The sequence below is a fragment of the Diceros bicornis genome, chromosome 3 (assembly GCF_020826845.1).
Source record: "Diceros bicornis minor isolate mBicDic1 chromosome 3, mDicBic1.mat.cur, whole genome shotgun sequence".
NCBI lineage: Eukaryota > Metazoa > Chordata > Mammalia > Perissodactyla > Rhinocerotidae > Diceros > Diceros bicornis.
In genome coordinates this window covers 47,748,241-47,773,758 of record NC_080742.1, presented here as the reverse complement: position 1 = coordinate 47,773,758, position 25,518 = coordinate 47,748,241, and the positions used below count along the sequence as shown (strand labels likewise).

The window sequence follows — 25,518 nt, the reverse complement described above, 5'->3', positions numbered from 1 at the left end:
CTTTTAGCTCTTATTATCTTTAGATCATATGAAATTTGTGCCATGGTGGGCTTCTATTTCTGGAAAGCCGGAAATCTCATATTGGTAAATCTCCTTGGCAGTTTTTATATTTCACTCTCTCTGCTTAGCCCATAGCTAGTTAAATGCTTTGAAACTAAGTATCTAGGATATTAAAATTTGGAAAGGAAAGAGGGTATTCTAGGCTCTGTTTATGCCATTAAATGTCATTGTCACCTTAGCAAAGTGATTCTAATTTGTGTTATGAGGGGGTTGGTGTAGAATCTGGTAAACTTAGAGATTCCTTCCAGCTCTAATATTTAATTATAACAATAAATATTTTCATTAGTACCTTCGTTATCCTTAATGGAGTCACAACCTTGGGAATATTTTATTCAGGACTCTTTTGGGTGCAAGTGATAGAAAAACAAACGGAAAACCACAGAGGGAATGTGTTGGCTCAGAGAATCTGTGGAGTTAATCTCAGAAGAGAGAACCTGGTTGCTGGTAGCCCAACAGATGTCTTGGTGGGAACCCGGTTGCTGGTAGCCCAACAGAAGTCTTGGTGGGGACCTGGTTGGACGGATGAAATGCCCCCCTCTGGAGCAGTGGAAGCATGGTGGGAGAGGATGGGTCAGCCCTACAGGAGACACATGGACTGAGGCTAGGGCAGGGTCCTCAAAGAAAACCAGCAGCAGGGGAATGGCTACTGGGCAGGCAAGAGCAACACGTGCTTACCACAGGAGGAATAGTTTGTATTGTCCCAATCTCAAGATTTAGAGAGGAAGTGTTGTGCCTGAGATCAGCCAGGCTAGAAAATCTGCAGCCAGAATGCAAAGCCATATTTTCTAACACCCAGTCTCCGGTTTCACTAACTACGTTATGCCCCCTCTCTTGTTAGTAATTTTCTGGGTTTTGAGAAAAAAGATGTGATTTCTGAAGGCATTCCCATTTTCCACTTTTGTTCTTGAAATGGAAAAGAACAGAGTAAAACCTCATAAACTTTTCAAGTAGTGGAAAGCAACATTTTTTGTCTGTTTCCAGGATAAATCAGCCAGGGATTCAGGGTAAAGTTTTATTTTTGTACCAAGATATTATTTCTTTGGGATATTAAAATATATAATAGTATAAAATGCTTTTGCCTGTTGTGTTTAGTTTTAGCTTTTCATAAATATTTTTTTTTAAGACTATTTTTTTGGTGAAGAAGATTGGCCCCGAGCTAACATTTGTTGCCAATCTTCCTCTTTTCGCTTGAGGAAGATTGTGTCTGAGCTAACATCTGTGCCAGTCTTCCTCTATTTTATATGTAGGACACTGCCACAGCATGGGTTGACGAGCGGTGTGTAGGTCCATGCCCAGGATCCGAACCCATGGACCCCGGGCCACCAAAGTGGAGTGTGCCAACTTAACCACTACACCACTGGGCCGGCCCCTAAATATTATTATTTTTAATAGCTTAGAAAGGATGAGAGGGAAGCCAGTGTTTTACATTGGAATTAAATGGTTTCTCCTAGCCTTATAGATGCTGTTTTTTGTTTTACCATCTTTGAATCCTATTTTCAAGCTTAATTAGGCATTTGAATGGGTATATGATTTCATCAGCCTGGTTACTACTATTTGCCATACATTGAACTCTGTGCATGTAACACATTCAAGTAGCAGCCCCTGGATCTAGTAGTCATGGTCGACCCGTCAGACAAGGTCTTTTATCACCCTGGTAGTCTGGCTCAATTCCCCGCTTTGAAGATCCACTGTTAGTAACAATCACTGATCGTCAATAACTCTTTTTAGGAAATTTTAGCAGTTTTAAGCTCCCTCCTTAAGTACATGCATGTAAGATTGGAGGAAATCAAATGTTGACAGGAAGCTCTGAGGTGAGGTTCGAAGTCTGACACAATTGAAAAGATATATTCTCCTTCAGGGCAGAAGCATTCCAAAGAAAAAAGATTCCTGTTGCTTTGTCATGAGAAATGAAATAGATTGACTGATTATTTTTAACAGTAGAGAATAAGGCTTTTCCTTTTACACATTTAGAAGAAAAAAATAACCATTAAACCTATGGAATTGCTCCGACTTTTATGGTCCTCTAAATTTTTACTTTTTGTTTTTAGTTGACAGATTCTTCTTTTAACGTAGTGGCATGTTTGCCTTGATTCTTATCATTTTGTAAACACGATGCTCATATATAGCATGGTGAAATGGGATTTTAGAGTAGACGTTAATAATAAAATTAAGGGCCAGCAAAGACAGGCTCACGTGCTAGTACAGTTATAGCTATCTTAAACTCTTTCTAGCTTTCTGATTTTCTGTGATAATTTTTTATTGAAAAAATGTAAATGCTCTTAAAACTAAAAGCTATAGTGATCTTTTCTTGAGTGGTTTTTTCATCTAATCCCTGAGTGCTCTCATAATGAACATTCAAGCTAAAAAATACAAGTTCGTAATGGCAAATGTCTGTTAGCTGTATTTTAAGTAATCTAGATATTACTTTTAATTTTTAGTGATATTTTCAACCACTTAAGTTTTCCCAAGTCTTTCACAGCCTGTCCTCAAAGGATGCATCTTGTTCTCTCAGAACTAATGTTTCCACGTGGTTTGTTTTTGTCCTTTTCTTCTCCTCTGCCACCTCCTGGATGCTGTACCGGCCAGCGTCCGTCACTCCCATTTGTGGTCAGCACAGACCTACACTGCTTGTCTTGTAACTCCACTGAATGTGTTAGTCAGCATTTGTTAACCCGGAGGAAAGAAGCAGCATGTGTTTTCCCCTAAAATAATCAACACAATATTCTGGTCTTCCTGGTTGATTGACGATCTAGGATGTTTTCCCCAGAAGAGAGAGCTTTGCCTAACACCGTGCTGATTGTTGAAGTTTGGAAAATCGCTCTCCTTCTCTGGTGCTATAATAACTCCTTGTTCTAATATTTCCAGAGACTGTTCTTCTGTCCCTGCTTGCTGACAGATTTTGTGCATTCACATCCTGTCTCCACCAGTGTGTGTTCTTATTGAACAGTGATCAATTCAGTGGTTGACAGGTTGTATCTTCCTTTTTTTTTTTAATGGCATAAAACCGTAATACGAGTCTTGAAGCAGCAATTCTCAATGCGTTGTAAAGTTAGAGGATATTTGAAAATGTAAAATTCTTACAATCAAGAAAATAATAGCGTTGGTAAAACCCAGGAACAATTGAAAATGTGTGCAGCAGAAGCTTTGTAAATTTTTCCTAACTCTCCCACTGGGATACAAAGAAAATTGCCTTTAAAAAAAAAATCCCGTGACACCATCTTTTGTAATTAGAGCTATTAAGTCGAAATGATAAATAACCATTCAATGACATATTATAAAAGAAAATAGCCCTTTGCCCTGATTTCTCCTGAATAGCAAGAGATCTGAGAGTATCAACTATAGGAAGTTGAACTCCTTTAACTCTGAAAATTGTCTAGAATTTAGGAAATTAGAAAGCAAGGCAAGATGATTTTCTTTTTCATCCTTCAACATGGTCATGTCCATTAAGATAGTAAATGAAACTGATTTGCCAAGGAGGTAAATAATTATAACCACAACAGAGTGTACTTGAGAATGCAAGGTTTTTGAGGCCTTTGTTTTCAAAAACATGCTGCAGGGTGCTTCAGTGGCAGTGTGTGATGCTTATAAGGCTCAATTGACAGAGGTAATCATCACTCTAAATGGCAGCTTGTTCCTCTTTTAGAGAATCAGATACTAGGAAAGAGAACTGAGCACTGATGGTCCCTGTCCCCAGGAATGTGAGGGCTCACGGACCAGGTTCTTTTCTAGTCTTGTGTGGTCCAGGACAATGATTACATCATTCAAACTCTAAACTGTTATTGCCTGTGTTTTATAAATGTTGCCATGCCTTGAGAAACAGTTTCCTGAGGTTTGGTGCAGAGAGGTGGCTGTAAGGCGGGAGAGAGGCATTACAGGGAGAATCGAGTTTTCTATTTGAGTGCTGAGAAACGGCTTCTAGCATTGCAGCTCCTGGGAACATATTTTCTGTGAGGAAACTAGATGAGTATAATGAGTGCACCCTGTGCATAAATTCAATATTCATTCTGCACCCAAGGTCAAATAAAAGTTAATGACCATTTGCACACCAGAGATCTGAAACCCGCATTTTATTTCTTTCTTATAATGACAAAAAAAGAGAGCAATTTATATTTAAATTGATTTAAATTTCAAAGCATAAACACAGAGGTCTCCCTGGTACCCTTTTTTTGTAAGTGAAACTTCCTGGCAGGGCTTGACTTTCATTAAAAATTAAGTCCCATCCCATTCCAGTTCCCCAGTGTGGACAGTTTTTTGTTTTCTACCCTGTTCCTACCCTGCTGGGTTAGTGACACCAGATCAGAAGCCAGCAATGCAAGCAGGGCCACTTTCTTTAATGATTTAGGTTTTGCATTTGTTGAACTAATTAGCTTATTGAGGCAACTAATGGGTGTCTTTAATACACTGTTGACTGGGCAGCTTCTCGCCTTGCCTGCCGGCTCCTTTGTTCTTGGTCTTCTGGGGAGTGGGAGCCACTTCCCAGATGAACATATGATATGTGCCACCCAGTGTCCGGAGGCCAGCCCAAGAGGCTGCTAAGCTAATTACCAAGTGCCCCAAAAAGACGTGCATCCACTTAAAACCCTGTATCTGACTGATTCTGCGTGTTTGAATAAAGGTTTACCTTTGAGGGGTGCGTGGGTGAGGGCCGGGAGCAGGATTGCTTCTCTGTATACCCCTAAGGTACAAAGGGAAAGCAATCTGTAGATGTTTGAGAATATTAAATCTTAGAATATTTAAGGGAAAATTAAAAGCAGATGATTAGATATTGAAGGGAAAGCTATATTAATGGCTAAAATCATCCCTCTTATGAACTAAAATCTTCCTTAAGAAGAAGAATCCTTGCCATGTGCTGTTTTTATAAACAGGAAATTCTGCAGTCTGGTAAACACAGTCTCCTACCACGTCCAGCAGCCCCGGGCATGTAGTTAGGAATTGCGCTCCCACACTGGCCTGTGTCCACGCTGGTAAGTTGCTGGCTTACCTTAGCTTCAGTTTCCATTTTTGATAAAAGGAAGAGGTCAGGCTTGGTCAATGGCGGGGGTGCCATGCTAGGCCTGCAGGTCGTGTCCTAAGTACCAAGTACGAGGCACCTTTAATTCTCTTAATTGTACATTGCTGTCTATTCAGTAAGAATATAGGAATAATAACTGCTGAAAATTTAATTTGCTTTCCAAACGTTTTTCGTTTCATTAACGCCTTCTTCCGCGAAAATCCACAGAAGGCCCTCTTCTCCTGCCCCTCCCTGCACCACCCCCCTACACCCCCACCCCCCATCCCCAGAACATTTTCTGCTGTCATTTGTATTGACAAGTAAGAGCTATCAAGGGAAATCTTTGTCTTGGCCATATGACCCAGCTATTGTCTATCATTCGTCACATTAAAAGTCTAATGGTATAAACAGCCGTGAAAATGGAGCTGTTCTCAGTTAAACTGAAAACGACATGAACACAACGTGTGTGAGTATAAGTAAATAACGTGCCAAAGTACGTAACACAAAGCACGCATTTGATTCAGCTGAATTCTACCAGAATAAGTGATGCTGTTTTGATAAGTGAAATTTACTTCATATACTATTCTTCCCCTTTGTGTGACACCTAAATACTTAACATTTGGGAATATCTAAATCAGACATTTTCTTTGTAAGTGGCTAAACAAACAGTAGTTCTAGCTATTTGCATTTTTCAGATAGGTTATAAAAATACTCCATTTTAATACTACATACAGTGATTGAGATCTGTTTTGGGGGTGAGATTGGTGATAGAAATTTTGACCCTAGAGTCAATGAAAGCTTGTATTATACAGCTTCAACCTCAACAGTACATTTTGACATAGGTTTTTTGTTTGGAGTTGAGGAAACAGAGATGGATAGATACTTTTAAGAATAATCCTAGGTTTCTTTCTGAACAGCTGCATCAAATTTCCTCCTTGACTAAATAATATTGTTTTTCTAAAGCAGTGATCCTCAAATTTAATTTGCATAGCAGTTACCTGTAACACTTGTTAATAGTGCCAATTCCTGCCCTGACTCCATCCCCTCCCCGCAATTAAGTGTGAATGGAGGCCCTGGCATCTGAATTTTGAACCTACCTTCACCCCTGGGTGATTTAGACGCCACACTTTGACAAACATGTGCCAAAGTCTGTGTGATCTGCAGTCTGGGAGTGAGCCGGTTTTTTATGAAGGGTGTTGATCCAATGAACCAAGCGTGGTAAAGGAAATCAAAATGTTATTTATGCTTTTGCTACTGACTCATTTATTGGACAGCTGCCTAACTTTTCAGTGTTCCTCTACCTGAATGGAGATTTTTCTCATGGGAATGATAGCAGAATTATAAAGCTCTCATGGCATTGGCAGTAAATGCTTTATAAATGAAGAGAATTATTACCAAGCTTTATTTGGTGGGCAGACTGAGGAAGAAGCAAATATTCTCACTGAAGTTTCCATATTAAACTTACCAGGAAGACATTTTATGTGGGGAGTGGTTTGTACTGGTTTAAAGGGGAAGTGAATTTAACCCTGACTCTGAATAAGTGCACCTGAGTCAAAGCCATAGCCTTGTAAATTGTGGGCGGATCCCAAGTCAATAGAACTAAAGGGCTTGTCTGGTTCTCCTTTTGCCAAAAAATGGCTATCATAGTTCTATCTATTGAAAATGCAAACATTTAATAAAAACGAAACATTCACTTTAAGACCTATGAAGATAAATTGAGGAAGGTTACCCCTTGTCCGGTTATTGTTTTCTGGTAGAAAAATAACTGTGAGGAATTGGAGATTGAGCAACAGATGGTAGGTTTTAGAAATGTTGCCTGTTTTCCTCTACTCCAACTGCAATAGAGAGCAAAGCATGACAGATAGGATTGCCATCTTAGTTTTATATGTTCTTATTTTCTTCATTTTGATTTTTAATTTTGTTTTTGTGTGTTTGAAAGGCCCATAGTTCCAAAGGTGGAGCTAAGTGTAGGTTCTTCTCTGTCTGAAGGGGACCTTATACAGCAAACACAGATTTATCACATATTAGTGAGAAAGCAAACTTCCCCACCTTTGATGTGGGGGGCATTAAGGGAGCTTGGAGATTATGGAGAGGCCCTGGCCAAGAACCCCTCTTGCTGGCGGTGGGTCGGGACAGGGGGGGTGGGGCGCTATTGTCCCAGCAGCCTGTAGTCCCCAGGGAGTGGTGTGTCTACTTCGTCTGATCAGGGAAGGGGCACATTCCATCATTGGGCCTCATGGTGTTAGAGCAGCACACCTAGGTTGTAAGCTTGGACCTTCCGGTCCTCTCAGAGTCATCACTGAAACTATGGGTGTAGAATTGAGGCTTAGCATTTGTACCTATATCCAAGTTATCAAAGTTGCTTCATTTTGCTGGTAACATTAGGTCTACATGAGGGTTAGTTTTGTAACCAAATGGACAGCTTCATCAAAAGAGCGCATTTATTTGAGTGGTCCAGGCCCCCCCAAGGGAATTTTCCTGGGGCCTGCTCTAATGCAGGTTTTCATTACCTTGATTCAAGAAGAAACTCAGACAGATAAGATAACCTATCCTTTTTTCAATTTTATATGAAAATTCAAAATATGTATACTTTTATTTGAGAGGCGATATGGCTCAGTGCCTTGAGTATGAACATAAAAAATCGTTTGGGCTGATAGCCAATACTGTATCAAAACTTTTTCCTTTCCACATATATTTTCTTGGTTTTGTTATCTGGTAATTTTATGAGAGTATTTTATTTTATAAGCCATTAAAGCACTTAAATTGATACTCAAAAATGGTAAGGTAACAGGCTCTGAGAATTATTCACTACATTGAAATGTAGATGGGAAATACTGTGTTCTTTATTTTCAATAACTGCACCGTGGTCCTCACAAGCCTCTACCTACTGCCAGGGAGCAATATCTTAGCTGTTTCTGATTCGAACTCTTTTTGTGATAAATGATCTGTTCAGATGTTGCTCCTGTCTGGGCCTAGTTTAACCCCCTTCCTCCTTTTGGATAATTCAGTCCCTGGCATGCGAGGGTCCCCACAGTGCCTTTGGGCTCCCCTGGTCTCTGCAGAGTGGCTGTACCAGTCTCCGCTGCCCCTGTGGGATTTGCAATGGCAGTCAGGGGCCCACCCAGCTGAGTCGGGGCCTTTGTGCCTTCCTGGCTATCCCACCCCATATCTCGCTGGGGCTATAAACCCCACTTCTTCCTTGCCACATGCTCCATCCAGCCCCTGGCCCTTTGGAGGGAAGGCTCTGTTGCAGGTATCTGTCCCCAGCACATGTAGAAATATCTGAGTCCTTGAAACTTCGCATCGTGGGAAAGAAGAACAACTCAGGAAAAATAAGCTCTGCCCCTGGTTTGCCCCTAGCCTTACTGTGTACACTGATGATCCACTGTGAGCATGTGGCCCCCACGTGGGGCTGGGGGCAGATTTCGAAGCAGTCTCCTTTGTGTGCCAAGGCTCATTCTGTGTGTAAACCAGAGCCCCAATCCTCAGTGTCCCCTCAACCATCTCCCTGACCTTACCCTCTCAGAGCTCAAGCCTGGCCAGGGAAGATTGGGCCCACGGCTCTTACCTTCCATCTCTGCTGCCTCTTTATCCTTCTCCTGCCCAGAGTCTCCTTGTAGCAATACAGGGACAGCCTTGAGCTTTTCTAGCCCCTTGCTGCCTGATCACTTTCTTTAGGGGGACAAGCCTGTGGCTTAGCTATCCCAGGAGAGAAGGATCTAAGATCTGAGACTTCCAGAGTTGGTTCTTGGTATGCAAAGGAAGGTAACATTTCTCTATGGATTTTGCCCTTTCAAGCCTGTTGTCTTGCTGCAGCAGGATAGATTTAGATGAGGGTTAAGGAAAATTTTCACATCTTTCCTGGTCTCCTCTTGGGATGCCCGCCCCTGATTGATTGGTTGATTGAACCATTTGGTGTCTGTGCTTATATTTACAAACACAAGGACTCTTTGGGAATTCTTGGCAGTTCCTCTGTATGTTTTAGAATTCCACTGTAATGTCAATGAGAAGAGTTAGCAGTAGAATTGCTGACAATTCAGGAATACAAAAACCTTATGAGCATCATGTGAATAGCAGAAAGTTGTAACTTTATTTTTAAAAAGTCGATTGCTGTCTACCATACAGCCTTAACAAGGGTGCCAGTGTAGATCTGACCTGTTGCATTTTCTGGTTTACCATCCCAGAGGCAGATTTGTGTAGCTGTGAAAAGCGAATCAAGAGACTCAGGTTCAATTATAGCTTAGCCACTTGTTATGACTTAGTGGCTTCCAGAGGCTCATCTTCTTATTCTGCGAAATGGAGCTAATGGCACATGACTGGGGCTTGTTAGGCGTGAGGAGAGTTAAATGAGATGGCGTACAGCATGTAGCTTCATGTTGGCACATAGTTAGGCTCAGAAATTACTTTTCTGTTATTCCCTCAGATAAGTCTTTTAAAATTTTAATTCCTGAGAGAAATCGTATAGAGTAGTGGAGTGCATTAGGATCTTTTTAAATGAATGAACATCTTGCAGTGTCTTGAGCATCATTGCTGCTCATATCTTTTACTGTGCGATTATAGCAGGTTGGCCTCAGCCTGTCTTGTCACAGGAACACTTCCTTGAAAGACACTTTAAAAATGAAAGCTTTTCTGTCTTTCAAGAAAAATGATGAAGAAAAATTGTAGCTAAGGTTAACTCAATTTTTTTTCAACGAGGTTTTATTTTAATTGGTCATATACAAGCCATCTTTGCATTAAAAAGAAACTTGTTTTTTTCTAGTAGGTTTCCTCATAAGAAGGGCAGCCTAGCAGGCTACTGGGCTCCAGTACTGATTAGCTCCTTATTACCCTGGCCAATCGAGCAAATATTTATGCTCTAATTAAAGCATTTGATACAGGATACACTTTGCTCTGGTGACATTATCATTTTTCTCTGTTGAATAACTTTACCATTGACTGGACATGTATTAAATGTTACTGAAAAGAAAACACTGTAAAAACCTATTAAGTGGAGGAAAGGAAGTTTGGAGAGTCTCAGCTACAAGACAAAGGCATAAGAATTGAAATGGAATCCTCTCTGCCTTAGGGTGGGGATAAATCATGCAGTCAGCAAGGCAGCAGGGTAGCAGCCCAGAACCCATCTCTCAGTGGCTGGAGCTGCCTCCAGCCAACTGTATGGAGCATGGATAGGGGATGGGGGAGATGGCAGTTTTTCAGCTACCTCTGATTTTAGCCTCCTCTCTATAGATTTAGTATGTTGTCTGAGTGCTATGAATTTCCAGAACACCAGCACACCTATAATGTTAGTAAAAGTAATACATTTCTTTCATGCAGCAAACGTTATCTGCTCTATATAAATCCATGGGTTGGGAGGCATGGCGAGAGTTGGAGGGGAAGGGGGTGTGTAGCAGCGCTTAAAAATAAGTCATTATGGCCCTAATTTTCAAAGAGACTGCAATCCTAGTAGGAAATTCAAGTCAATTCTTGTTCTGACTTTGCAATAAACCTCCTGCTTTCTTTGTTTTCAGTCTGCCTCCTGTTCAGTTCATTTTAGACAATTTAAATCTTCATGGCATATTGGAGCAGATAAAAAGTCAGACCTAGGTACTTAACTATCTCCTCCACTGACTGCTGGTGTAATTCTGGGCAAGCTATTTAGCATCTCTCAGCCTCAGTTTTCCCTGCTGTATAATGAGGATAATCATAGTAGCACTTCGAATCTGATTAAGGAAAAGGCCAACCATATACCTGCCCTAAAATATCACTGGCATAACAGAAATAGGAGCTCATTTAACTCAGATTTCTACTTGAAATGAATGGAGTAACTGTTTAAATGTAAATGGATCCTGCTTTGGCCAAGGAAGTTGGTCATATCTACTGGAAATTTATTAATGCTCCTTGCTGGATCTGAATATCACTGATGAGTACTGTAAGTGAACATAAACACACTGCTGAAGGCCCACCAAGGCAGCCCCATGTAGATTTGCTTGCTTTTCATTCTGAAACCAAATCATGCATGGGGTGTTGTTGGGTTTGGGCAACAAGATTTTATCCTTGTATGCAATTTACCTTTCTCTTTATTAAGTGTGTTGGAAAAATTACGTGTGGGAAAATTAAGAATTAAGAGTGTCAGAAAAATTATCAAATGAGATGATTCAAAAGGAGTAAATTGCTAAATTCCAAGAAATGGTATTCACCTTTTATTACTAGAAACTCAGTTTCTCACTAGCCCTACTAAAAGAAAAATATCGAATAGATATTTAACAAATGTTGGCTTAGAGAGGTATTAAATTATTAACCTCACACTGGCCACATAGTTCAGTCCAGCCTGGCCAATACCTCTACCTGAGGGGTAAGGAAAAGATTAAGTGGGATAATCCACATTAAGAGCATGTGTCTGAAACTTAGGGAGAGCTCAAGAGCTGTACATATTTAGCATAGTGATGATGGTATTTCCTTTGCTCACATCACCTCCCTTGCCACTGAATGACCTCCAAGCTCCTTAGCCTAATGTCCAAGCCTGACTAATTTTTCCAACTTTGTTTTCTGGTGTTTCCCAGCACTGTACTATTCACTGGTCCCATGTCAGATCTCACACTTTTCTCCACCTTACCTCTGTTTATGCCAGTTCTCTGCCTTGACTGCCCTTCCTCTCCTCCCATCATCCACCTATCAGAATCTACCTTTTCCTTGAAGCCTCTTTCGTAATCTTACCCTCTCCCCCAAACTGGATGTGACATTTTATTCTGCTTGTATCTGCCTTATAATTGTTACTTTCTGAATTGCTTACCTTTGTTCAGTCCAATAGACAATTACTTAGCAGCGTTATGTTCTAGATTATTATTCCAGGTACTTGGAATGAGAAAACATACTCTCTTCCCTCTAGAAGGAACTCATGGTATAGATGAGTAAAGATGGAGGTTTGTGTTGCTAGCTATAAAACACTGAGATAAAAAACAGTAAGTGTACAGAAAAAGAGCTTTGTTAGGCCAGGAGGAAGGACTCTACATTTTGTCTAAGTCCTTTGGTGATGGTGGGGAAGACTCAGAATGATCCACACCAGGCAGATGGTGTTTGAACTGGAGAGCCCAGTGGACAAGAAGAATTTCACCTGGTAAAGGCGATGACAAGGGCATTCCAGGCTAGAAGCAAAGAAATGTGGGAGGTGCACCTGGAAGGAAAGTCTGAGACTGATGGCCGGCCTTCAAGGCTAGGTTGAAGCTTCAGCCTGAATGTTGCCCAGTGTTTAATAGAGTAGGGATCACAGGTGTCAAAGCTCTCAAACCTGCACATCCCTGGGCTAAGTCCTACTGCATCAAGAACACTGGGGATGGGGACCTGAAGCCTGAGTTGGTGTTGAGCTCCCTACGCTACTCTCGTGTTCTCTAAGTGGGGAGAGGCAGGAGTCTAAAGGGATGGGGTGATGGCATGATCAGACTCGCCTTTTGGAAGTGGAACTCGGGCAGCTGTGTAGAGAATGGATTGAGGGAGAGGCTGGCTGGAAGGCCGTGGCAGTGGCCCGGGTGAGAGGTGGTGAGGTCATGAGCTATGACAGTGGCAGAGAAGAAGAAGGATGGAAACATTACAGAGGCAGAAGTGACAGGATTTAGTGAGAGATTCATGTGAGGGCTGAGGGGAGGGAAGAACATGAGGATGCCTGGTGGTGATCTAAACTAAAATACAGACCCCAAGAGAGAAAAAGGCTTGAGGAATACAGGGAGGGTGTTCTGTGCAGTTTTGGATCTTTGTGTCCTCACACCCTATTAAATAGATGACTTTCTTGAGGACAGAGATTGTGCCACTGCACCTATCATAGCAATGTATGTAGCAGATGTATATGTAGCAGATCTGTGATGGTCTGTGAAATGAAAATATTCAGTGTGTAACTGGAGATGTGTGCCTGGAACTCAGAGAAGAGGGCAGAGATGGAGACACAGATTTGGGAATAAGCTGCATAATGGTGAAAGCTGAAACCATAGGAACAGATCAGATCACCAAGGAAAGAGGCAGAGAGAGGAAAGAGAGCCTGCAGGAAACTTGTATTTTTAGAGGGTTCAAGGATGATAAGGACCCAGAAGAGAGTTTTAAAACAACAGTCTCAAGTTCAGCTGACAGGCAGAGATTGGGGCTGAGAAAAGAATGTTGGGACAGAGATATAGTGGTCATTGGCTAGCTTCCAAAGAGAAGTTCGAATGGTGCTGGATGGGCCAGATTATAATACTATATGGGGTGTCTTGGTGGTGAATACTGACCGCTATTTTTCAAACTTTAACAATAAGAAAAAAAATACAGTGATGAGGTGAAGATTGCAATTGCTTTTTTCTCTTACTTTTTAAAGAATAGAAAAGATTTGAGCATTTTGAAGCATTTGTGATTATATGTTGATAACGAAAAATGAACACTCTATCAGCATTTCTTGCTGCAAGCTCATTTCCATGCCATCTCAGAGGGAATGTACTCCTTGCTGAATGTGGTTGGAGTGTCGTTGAGGGGCCTCCTAAAGTAAATATTGTGGGTCCTCTCCAGGAATGGTACAAAATAAATCACTAGTTATTTAGATAATGAGGAATGGGGTTCTGCCTCCTGTGGCCTGGAAACACCTCAGTGTTTTCCTAATATTTTTATGTCCACAATCCACAGAACACACAAAAGATCCTGGCCTGGTACACGTCTCATCCACATCTGTGAAAAATACTTAGCTTTACTAGTTACGATGCATTTTGATGTTTATATTTTTTTCTATTGTTTCTATTGTATTCTGTTCTATTCATTAAAGAAAGAAATGAAAAGAAATACTGGTCAGGATCCGCATGAATGGATTTGTCGAGGTGCAGTTTGACCAGCACTGTACTGCTCCATCCTTGACGGAGGCCAACTTGAACCACCACAGATATGTACATTTTATGTGAGAGGACTAGGACAGGCCACTTAGCCTCATCTATAAAATGGGGATGATCTTAGCTGCCCACCTCTTTAGGTCATGTGAACATCCAATGGGACCCTTTATGAAAGAGCTTTCTCTCTGTGAAAATGCTGCACAGGTGAAAGATTATATTGTTGCCAAAACTTTAATTCTTGGCCAAGTACTCATCGAATTTTTTTCTTAACTATATTTGTTGATTTCCCACATTGAGACTTGAAATGCTAAATTTCTGTCCATGGTAAAAGTTTTGGTTGGTTTGTAAATTAAAAAATAATTTGGTTGGGGCCGGCCAGGTGGCGCAAGTGGTTAAGTGTGCGCGCTCCACTACGGCGGCCCGGAGTTGGCCGGTTCGGATCCCCGGCGCTCACCGACGCCCTGCTTGGCAAGCCATGCTGTGGCGGCCTCCCATATAAAGTGGAGGAAGATGGGCACGCATCTTAGCCCAGGGCCAGTCTTCCTCAGCAAAAAGAGGAGGATTGGCAGATGTTAGCACAGGGCTGATCTTCCTCACAGACACACACACAAAAGTTTGGTTGATTTTTAAAGAACGCTCTCAATTCTAGTCACCTAGGGTGTTAACGATCATTGTGTGTTTAGTGTTCCTAGTATGGCTCTCACCTTTACAAAACTGACCAGTAGAAATTAAATAAGCATCATTTTGAAAGGACATCAATCCTCTTTGTGTTTAAATAATAATATTCATAGAGTTATTAGAGTTTTCTTAGCAACCATTCTAATGAGTCATGGGGAGAGAAACCTGTTGTCCTCCCCAAGGCAAAAAGAAAGGGATATTAAGGTGATCCCTAAAATCTTGGAGGCTGGCAACAGTTGCTCATCTTGAATTGGTCTTGGCTACTTGACAAATAGATACATTTACACTATGTACTGTTATGTGAATTCGTGCTAATTAATCCACTTATATTCTTAGTTCTCATGCAGGCTCTCATGTTTGCTATTCAAAATATGTGCTTTAGATCTTGTGCTTGTAACTTTTGTTGTGGTAAGTCATTTTCAAAGGGCTTTTCTTGCTTTTAGACTCTGTGTTGAGAGATAAGGGGATGGTTTGTGTTGGCAGAGAGTGAGACTCCTAGCCTCCCTCCGTCCCAGAAGGTGTCATTCCTGTGTCGGTGTTCCACTGCAGGGAACTGTCCCAGAATCAATATTTGCATAGGAAATTTTCCCTAACCTACTCTTACTCTGATCAGATAAAAGAAAAGTTAAGCTCAAAAATCTAAATAGCTGCTTCCTCCTCCTTCCACCACATGAGCTGCATGACTAGAGGGCTTGAAGAGAGAAATTGTCTCCTTATATCTTCCTGACATTACTCTTCATATTAAAGGGTCAGAAAGTGCTCCCTTTTAGGCGACTGTATGGATTTCATACATGAGACTTCCTGGGGTGATCATAAATCCTCGGAAGTCCAAAAATAAGTGTTTGTTCCCAAGTGAACCACTGGCTAGAATGCATTCTCGGAATCATAATTTTTCAGCATTTCCAAGAAAATAATGTTAGTTATGTGTTGGAGGAGACCACTCTCATTTCTTTGTCATCGGGTGCTGAGGTTGAGTCCACCAGATCTTTGAGAGAGTCTCCATTATGCACATTGAGGTAGATTGCTGAGTTAACCTTTGCCGAGTCCGTTAACTTGCCTGTGTTTCTGTTTCTTGCTCTGTTAACCAAAGTGTAACACCGGGCAAAAAATTTTGAGATTGATATGGCAATAAGTATACCATTTTAGTTATGGATAAGCTAGAAATGTGGGGCTGAATTTTTATCCCAAGTATGCTTTTATGTTAATCTCTTCCTCCTTTGATTCTATTTGTATATATTAAGAATTATGCCTGAATCTCAAAAAATAGTGTTAACTCTCAATCCTGAAATTGTTATTCATTGTCCTGTATGTCCTATATCATGGTATAATAAGGAAAGCAAAATAAATGCCTAGACACCAGAACATTGTTGTTTTAAAAACAAAAACATGAATTTAGTAGGCAGAAATATTCCCAAATTTAATTTTCTTCATTTTTATCAAAATTAAAACTTTAAAGAGCAAAAATTCAAATAAAGCATAAATTAAATGCCAAGGTATTGTTGGTACTTCATGAGGGTGACGTTGTCCCACACTGGTATGGTATCAAATTGCCCTCTAAGAAAATTACTCCCCATTATAGGAGGAAGAAAGATTTCTTATATTATTTCAATTGGTTAAGTGGAGTTCCTCATTTCTACAGCCCATTGCATTTTTAAGTGGAATTTAGGATGTTATTCTCTATTTTATTTTTCCCTTTGCTTTCTTGCTCCTAGTTTTTCTGAGAAAATATGAGTGTTTTTCTTTATTCTTAAATGTCCTCCTAATCGAGCAACAGGGGACCCCCTTTGAACAAGCATGAATGGAATATTTTGCTGAAAATAGAAGAAAAGCTTCTGCCCACTTCCACTGTTCCCGCCTTGCCTTTGGATGCTCAATGGTAGGAGTTATCCTAGTTATCCGTGGAGTTTAGCAGAAGAATTTCCCTTCCCTCTTTTTTCATAATAGTTATAAAAGAATAAGTATAAGTTATAGTTATAAAAGAAGTAGCTTATATAAGTAGGTGGAGTCAAGTTGTGCCATTTCAGTCACTTGGGGAGGAATTGTTCATCCCAGTTAGTTTTCACAGAGCTCACACTGTGTGCACAGCATTTTAGGTGGGCTCCAGGGTAAGCACCATACAGTGGGCATAAAAGGCACACAAAAGCAAAAGGTACATGAGATGATATTGAAAAAAATACAGAGCAGAGAGTGCGGTATTTAAAAGTACACAAAACAATGCAATGTGAATCCAGAAGTACAGTGGGTGATCTTGCTGTCAGCAAGGTTGGTATGTTTTTGGCCTACTTTTTGATGGAGAGGGCAAAAAGAGTGTCGATGCAAAATAACCAATAACCATTCTATAGATACGAGAAATAAGGTGAGTTTACTTGAGCCAGAGTGAGGATTATAACCAGGGAAGGCCTTAGAAAGCGTTCCAGAGAAGCATGGTTTTCAGTACAGTCTTATATCGTTTTAGAACAAAGAACATACATTAACCACACCCAGGATACATTTCCATCAAAATTTCAAAAGGTATTCAGTTCCAAATTAGCAGATCAACATGACAGTGGTGTCAGGAAAGGGACTAATCCAGGCGTTACCAACAGGGCATAGGAGGGGAAGTATTCATTCTTATCTTAAGAGAGTGCATACTTTACTTTAATGGTTACGCAGATGTACAGTGTATGTTTGATAGGCCATAAGTCAGGCTTTTTAGTTCCAGCCGAATCAGTTTTGAACTCAATATTTGAGAATCTCTTGTCAAGAGTAAATGGTGTGGTGCCTACAAAGAATAACTTAGTCTTAGAAGTCACCCTTGATTGCTGCTTCTCCCTCATCTCCCTTTTCTTCTCTCTTTGTATTCAGTTTATTGGCAAGTTATGTCCATTTTGTCTAAAGACACAGCTCAAATCGTCCATGTTTCTTTAGCTTGTTGCCACTTCCCTGGTCTGAGCCATTGTCATCTTTAGCAAGACAAGAGCAACAGTTGCTTAACTGCTCTCCCTGCTTCCTGTCTTGCTAATCTTAAGTCTGTCCTTCACAAAGAAGGCAAAAAGAACTTTTGAAAATATACATCAAGTTATGCACTTCCCACTTGAAAATTCCTTGGTGCTTCCCCATGTTCTAAGGCTAAAATCTAAATTTACAGTGGTCTGTGTTCTCCCTGGTTTAGTCTCAGATCACTCTCACCTGCCGTGGGCAGCTCTACCTCAGCCTTCAGCCCAAAGACCACTTCTTTTTTTTTTTTTTTTAATCTTTTCTTTTTTTTGTGAGGAAGATCAGCCCTGAGCTAACCTCCGTGCTAATCCTCCTCTTTTTGCTGAGGAAGACCGACTCTGAGCTAACATCTATTGCCAATCCTCCTCCTTTTCTTCCCCCAAAGCCCCAGTAGATAGTTGTATGTCATAGTTGCACATCCTTCTAGTTGCTGTATGTGGGACGCGGCCTCAGCATGGCGGGAGAAGTGGTGTGTCAGTGCGCGCCCGGGATCCAGTAGCGGAGTGCACGCACTTAACCGCTAAGCTATGGGGCCGGCCCCAAAGACCACTTCTTCAGAGAAGCACCATCCCTTCTCCTTCCCTGAAATGACCTCCCCCAGTTGGTTTTCTGTCATTTCCTCATTTATCATGACCTTTAATTCCATCTTTTCTATTATTATTATTATTATTAGTTGTAGTAGTAGTAATTGTTCATTGGCTGTCTCCCCAGCTAGTATGTGTACTTTATGAAGTCAGAGGCTTATCTGTCTTCTTCACGGGAATAACCCTAGTGCAAGGCACGTAGCAGATGATCAATAAATATTTGTTAAAATGAAAGAGCAAAATGTATAAAGAGAAAAATAATCAGATCATTGTGCTTAGATCAGAGTTGGTGTTGAATGTCAGTGTGAAGTTGGAGATTAGGAGGAAGCTAGAGAATTCAAGGAAGACCTTGAGTGATGAACAGAGTTCAGACTTGATAAGATAAGCAATACATAGGCCCAAGTGTGGCCCTCGTTGTTTTTATATTTCTTGAGACTGATTATTTTAGCGGTTGTGCCCAAGCTGGATTGTATTAGGGAGAGGCTAGAATCAGGGCCTTTGTGTTAGGAAATTATTGCACCAGCTCAGAAAGGGTGACAAGGACTTGGATAGGGAGATGCTGGGGAAATATGGGAGAAGAGGTAGATTCAAGACTCCACATTTGGAATTTTGTGGTAACAATGCACTGAGCAGTCCAAATATAAAATATTGTGCTTCCTTTATTATATGGCACTACCAGCCAACAAACCATACTGTTTAAAAAAATGACTGTTCTCAGATGAACTTGATAGAAGCCTTCATCTATACCCGGACTCCCCCTTAGGTGAAGCACAATACTGACATGATGATGTCTGGATGGGTTTAGGTGAAGAGGAGAATTGAAATCAAATTTTTCCATTGCCATTGACTTAATAAATGAGATAATGTACATGCCCAGTGCTACAAGTTAACTTTTCATCCAAATAACAAAAAAATAGTACCAGTATTTACATTTTGTGAATCTACCCAGCATTATTTTTTCCTGACAGATTGCTATCTGAACGAGTATGATCTGAAAGAGGTTTATTATGATGCTACATTTTTTTTTAATAACATTTTAAGACTTTTTTTTTTATAATTTTATTTATTTATTTATTTTTCCCCCCAAAGCCCCAGTAGATAGTTGTACATCATAGCTGCACATCCTTCTAGTTGCTGTACGTGGGATGCGGCCTCAGCATGGCCAGAGAAGCGGTGCGTCAGTGCGTGCCCGGGATCCGAACCCGGGCCACCAGCAGCGGAGCGCGTGCACTTAACCGCTAAGCCACGGGGCCGGCCCTGATGCTACATTTAATATTGTTTTTCTTTCTTTTTTTTTTCTTAGCAATTGACCAAGATGAAGAAAACAGTGACAAACACGTAACTGTGACAGAAGCTGAAAGTGTTCCAGATTCTCAGGTATGGTTGATCCTGTGACAGTCCTTCTCCGCACCTTTTTTCTGTGTTGAGAATGGGGAGACAGTACACGTGTTTCCAAGTGATACAGGTTTTTACCTTTTGTTTTCTGTAAATAGTGGTATTCCTGGGACTAAAGTGCTTATTTTTTATATAGAGGCATTTCACAAGAAAGGCCCTGAATTGCTAATCATATTTATAATTTGATTCATGGAAAAGGGACAGATAGGGACGTATACTACACTTCCCAGAGAAAGCAAGGAAAGTACGTGAAGAACCAGGAGAGGCCACTCTTAGGGAAGACCATCCCCTGGAGAAGGCAGAGGAGAACCAGCTAGCTGACAGCACAGCTGGGGCTTGGCCAGACAAATTAGTGTGATGCCTCACCTGCCAAAGATTTTGTGCCAACCTCGATATCTAACTCATGGCACAGATATAATTTTGGTAGCAACTTACCTCCAAATACTATTGTGGCATAAAAACTTTGGACACCCTAGTGCTGTCAACTATTTACTCATGTAAAAGCAGAGTATTTAGGGATTCTTAGCTTAGCTGACCCACTGCATTTCACCTTTAAAGTTCTAGATCTGTTGATTCTGGTCAGAATAATCACATTTGATTTTTCAGTCAAGATTGCACAGATTGTAATGTTTTAGTAAGTTCAGATAAGGAATTGTTTTGCTACGGTAATATTGAAAACACTGCAATCGACAAGTTCATACTGAAATTACACTTCAGGCTCCCAAGCAAAGCTGGGCAGAGATTCCTCAATTCCAAGTATTTGACACTTTCTCGAAGACTTCTTAAATCATTAAATTATTAGTGGCACAGATGTTTCTAAACAGAAATTGTTGTTATTCTTTATTTGTCTTGAACTTATTCTATGGACTGTTCTAATTAGATCAGGAGCAGGTTCTGTTTAGGTTTGGACATCCAGAGTTAAGTTCACTGGGAGGCATAATCATGAGCGTTAATAGGCTAGGCTGCTTAGGAAGGAAGGCGCTGTCACCTCCTTTGAGGTGTCTGAGAAAGCTTAATCTGCTATAGTAGAAGCACCAGTTTTATTGGTTCGATTCTGCAGGTCTGTCTATACAAATGCTCTGGATAGAATCATCAGTAGTGCAAGTCATGTTACGTGAGCTTAAAGAAAACTTTCAGAATTTCACCATCAGATCTCTAGGCAGAATTAGAAATAAATACATATGTGTGCTCATGGGTGTATACTTGTGTGCACTTTACACATAAATTTATTAATTTGATGTTTGATGTGTATACATATAATTGAGCACCTGCACACCAGACTCTATGGTAAGTATTTCAAATTATTGCAGTCTTCACTCCAGAGTATATTTTAAACAAGTTAAGTGGAGATTGGTTTCTCATTCCTTCCCCGTGTGTGATGAAATATGTCACTATGGGAAAAATGCCCCTAGGCTGCTGCAAACTTTGGATATATAAAGGGTTAAGACAGTTACTAATGCCAGAGAGACTGGGCCTTGTTGTACACAGGTTTCCCACCTGCCGGAAAACTCTAGTTCTCCCCTCATGTGTTAGCTCCTTTCTTCTTTTTCTCACTAAAAATATCTTTTCTGCCTAAGAAACTCCCTGTTTTAACACAGTGATGTGTGGGCAGAGTGAAGAGAGCATGTAGACTTGGGTTTGCATCCCAGCTCTTCTTCCTCATAGCTGGTGCCTTTAGGCAAATTCTTTACCATCTGAACCTGTAAGTTCCTGTAGGGTAACATCTGTGTCTTTGTCACCATAATGTCCCTGCTGTGCTAAGCAGTGACTAGCATGCTCGGTTTTCATCTCTGTAAAGTGAAGATATTATGAAGTTGTTGTGAGGTTGAAATAAAGCAACATAAAAATTGCCTGCAATCCTGGTACTTAAAAGAATTTCAATAAATATCAGGCAGCATATGTGAGGTGTAAGGGTGCTGTCTCCGGGGCCAGATTGCCTGGGTTCTCTTCCTGACTCTCCCACAGTAACCTTGGGCGAGTTACTGCAGTCTCCTGAGCCACATATTCCTTGTTTGTAATAGTGTTGAGTTAACACTTGTGCAACACTTCATATGTACTAGGCACTCCTCTAAGTTCTTTGTTTTTATTAACACATTTAAACCTCACAACAAACCCTGTGAGGTAGACAATATAATTACCACCACTTTACAGGTGAGCTGGTAAGTGGTGGGGCCAGGAATCAAACCAAGGCAGTCTGGCTCTGACATCCTTGCTTTTAACCACTGTACTAACTGCTTTCTAACATCTGTAAAATGGGGATGATTGTTGGGTTCTTTTGAAGATTAAATGAATATATGTGAAGCAATTAGAACAGTGCCTGGCACATAGTAGGTATTCAGAAAAGTTAGCCTCTGAGTTATCATCATTATCATGATCAAGTCTCACATCGCTTTTTGGTTTGAATATTGAAGGTATCTAACACAGCTAGGCTGCAGTGTTACTCTCTGCCTACCATTATGGTATCTTCACATACATAAACATTCTGGACCCTTCACTCTTTGTAAGTCTTTATATAGGCCTAAAGGATTAAAGAATCTTTATCAAAATGCATAGAATTTTTGCCAGGTTCTAGTTTAGGTTCTAATGAGATCTTCAACAAGTAATTTACAATGTGTTTGAGCTTTGGAAATTCTTGCTTTGATTCAGGTGGCTATTGACCACTGGGTTCAGTAATTATTTTCATTGTCTCCTATCCTCCATTGGAATCAATGGAGGATACTAAGTGATGATAACTATTAATTATATAAATTAATTGCCAAATATTTGATGATTAATTTATCAATAGGCAAAGTGTGACTTTTTTTTTAACAGACTGAAGAAAGATCTTATTTAAGGCTATGATAGCTGTCATAGAAAACAGATGATCCTTTTAAATCTTTTATGTTAGAATTTATTAGAATTTGTTTATTCTCTTTTTACTTCTTTACTATTTGTCAACTCTGCTGCCCTGCTAAGTAGTATGGTCAATAATGTATACAGATCTGAGCTGTAAGTTCTCTTAGGTCAAAACAAGATGAAGTATTGGTGACCTCCCTATTCTAGTCTGAAAGTTCAAGGAATCAAATGTATGTAATCAATGAACCCCTTACTTCATCAATTATGTAAAAACATAATGTATTTAGTTTCATCAGAAGAGATAATTGTACAAGTGTAATAGATTAAGAAAGTCTTTGAGGGAAATAACAGTAATAAATTTCATGTAACTATGGTTTCTGCCTCCTTCCCTGCCCCCAGCATGCTCTGGCAGGATGCATTATCACATAGTGTTTGGATAGGATGGGTCTGTTCGACAGGCGTGGTGTATTAACACAATTATCCACGGAGGGGGAAGACTGGAGGAATGAACCTCCCTGAACTTGCATTGCCTCGCCTGTACAGTGAGGGACTAGGAGTTACTGAATGATTTCTAAGGCTCTGTGATGCCCCAGCATGGTGTTTGAGGCCTGTACTAGTGATGCCCGGGACATTAGTACACCTGCCTTCACCATTACACTTTCTGTCATACGCACTTTTCACTGTGAATGCTTCTTGGTCCTTTCCCCAATTAATAAAGGGTATATTTTTCTATCCCAACTAGGAAGAAATTTTTCATAGTCATCTTTCTCTTTCTGAAGAAATTTGAGAAAATGAATACTTGCTGCCCTAAAATTATTATTTTTTATTATGAATTGTCTTCTGAATTTTTCTGGAAAGAATTCTTAATATTTTCTGTTTTGGAAATAGGTGCATACAGTTGGGTAATGTAATATACCATCCCAACCCATCAGTATTTTATTCTGTCATTTGGATTTTCTGTTTGACGTAGCAAAAAAAAAATCATAGGAATTTCTATTCAAGACTTAATTTTTAAAGAAATGAATCTATTATGAAGTAATCAATAAAAATTTATCCAAATAACCTGAATTTGTATTGAATAACATTCTGTTATTGCAAAAGTGCTTTCATGAAAGGTGGACTCGTTCATCCTGTTTTTCCTTCCCTTGACAGCAATTTTTGCATGATGTTTTTTCTAGGTGTTTTAGAAAAAGTGATTTTTAAAGTTGTGATAATGCAGAAAATGTTTTCATACATAGATCTGTGCTCTTTCACCTTTTGGCATAAAGGTCGTTCATTTATCATCCTTGTAGCTTTTCCTAAGGGAATCCTGTCCAAGTGTCATTTTACCACTAAAAGAATGGACCCAACATTTTTATGACTCCATTTATAAAGGAAACAGACTTTTCATTTACATTCATAACATTTCTCTTCTCCAATACTGAAAATCATATGAATAGCTTTAATTATACATTACAGAGACTTTTCTTTTTTTCACAACAGACCTTGAAATAAGACTCTTAAATAACTCTTCTGATGGTTACACATTAATCTTTTATTTTTCTCTGGCTTAGCAGTGTTAGGTAAACTGTTTATAATTAATTTCACATAGATAAATTAAGTAGTCCAAGAATTTGAAAGTCAATCAAGGACTGTTAGTTATCTTGCTTCTCCTGCCATAACAAAGCTCCCAAAATATATTACTAAATTCATGGGTTTTTTGAATTAAATCACTAAATTACGGAGCTGTGAAAGGGCCCCCTCAGAGAACATCTAGCTTAGTGTGGTGCTTCCAAAGAGTACTGCCTTATATAACTATCTAGGATGTACGGGCATCCCTCTGGGCTTGAAGTTCTCCAGGGAATTTAGAAGCATTCATAAATGCTCCTTGAAAGCCTTTTTTTTTTGAGAAAGATTAGCCCTGAGCTAACATCTGTTGCCAATCCTCCTCTTTTTGGTGAGGAAGATTGGCCCTGAGCTAACATCATGCCCATCTTCCTCTACTTTATATGGGGCATTGCCACAGCATGGCTTGACAAGTGATGCGTCGGTGCACCCCCGGGATCCAAAGGTGCGAACCCTGGGCCGCCAAAGCGGAACGCACGCACTTAACCGCTACGCCACTGGGCCAGCCCCCTTAAAAGCCTTTTTTGATAATTGTTAAGTAAGGAGTGCTATAGAACTGATTAATCTCATGAAAATTCATCTAGAAATTATGCAGAAACCAGAAAATCAAGATAGCAATATTCCTTTTTTAATTATAAGATGATTTAATTATAAATATGAAATAAGTCAATTTGAAACCCATTTTTAAAAGTAATAGTATTTTATGTTTAAAATACACAATTTGTGCACCCAAGTATCTGATTCTAATAAAAATGTATTTCCTCAAGAAAGAAACGTCAGTATTTAGAATCCTAAGCATATGAAATGAAGAATGTCTAGAGTTCCTTAAAAACTCATGTTCACACAGAAACCAAAAGAGTAGTCAAGGTCTCTTAAATTTCCTCTGTTCAGTCTCACTCTTTTATTGTTGATGATATTATCAGTTGTTTTTTAAAAATGTATATAGGAGCCACAGACAGGAGGAAAGACTCTCTCCAAATCAGAGTCTATGGGAGTTTAGCCCAATTGCTTTGGAGCCTCTGCTGGTGAGAAGAAGTAACAGGCTCATTTCCACTTGCCAAGTTAGTCAGCTCCACAGTGCGTTCCTCCTGTGTACCACCCCTGCCTGGCCCCAATCTCATGCATGCCCTCTGTTATATGAGCTGCCACACTGGGGAGCAGAGAGACATTGGCACTAACCCATTTCCCTACTGAATAAACAACCACGGAGCACGTCCTGAGGTTGCAGGGTTATTAACATCCTCTCTCCTCTAGCAGGACGGTATATTAAACACTGTGGGGATGACATGGATGGAGAGAGAAGAAACTCTATATGGTCAACATAAATGAATTTTCTAGATAACAGAAACTTATTCCTTTGTGTCCAATATTCAAAGAGTGTTAATCATTTTTGTGTAGAAATTTCCCTGAGTAGTTTCCTTGCCTTCTTAAAGGAGAATGCTTAACACCGCTGATCCTCTTTTACTCTCTGGTATTGATTAAAAGAGCATCTTCAAGATCGGCCCATATATGTAGCATTATCACAGGTTATGGACTCTGTTGAAATCCCAACAAACAGAAATACACCCTAAGGAGGATT

General features: G+C 40.1%; 1 protein-coding gene across 2 annotated transcripts in view; it reads left to right on the top strand.

Moving 5' to 3' along the window:
• The window catches only part of RAPGEF5 (Rap guanine nucleotide exchange factor 5), a 221,499-nt gene that overhangs the window by 89,649 nt on the left and 106,332 nt on the right, over window positions 1-25,518 (top strand). For both annotated transcript variants that reach the window (XM_058527007.1, XM_058526996.1), the window contains exon 8: window positions 19,408-19,481. In XM_058527007.1, the coding sequence (XP_058382990.1) occupies window positions 19,408-19,481 (74 nt within the window). The remainder of the gene's footprint in view (window positions 1-19,407; window positions 19,482-25,518) is intronic.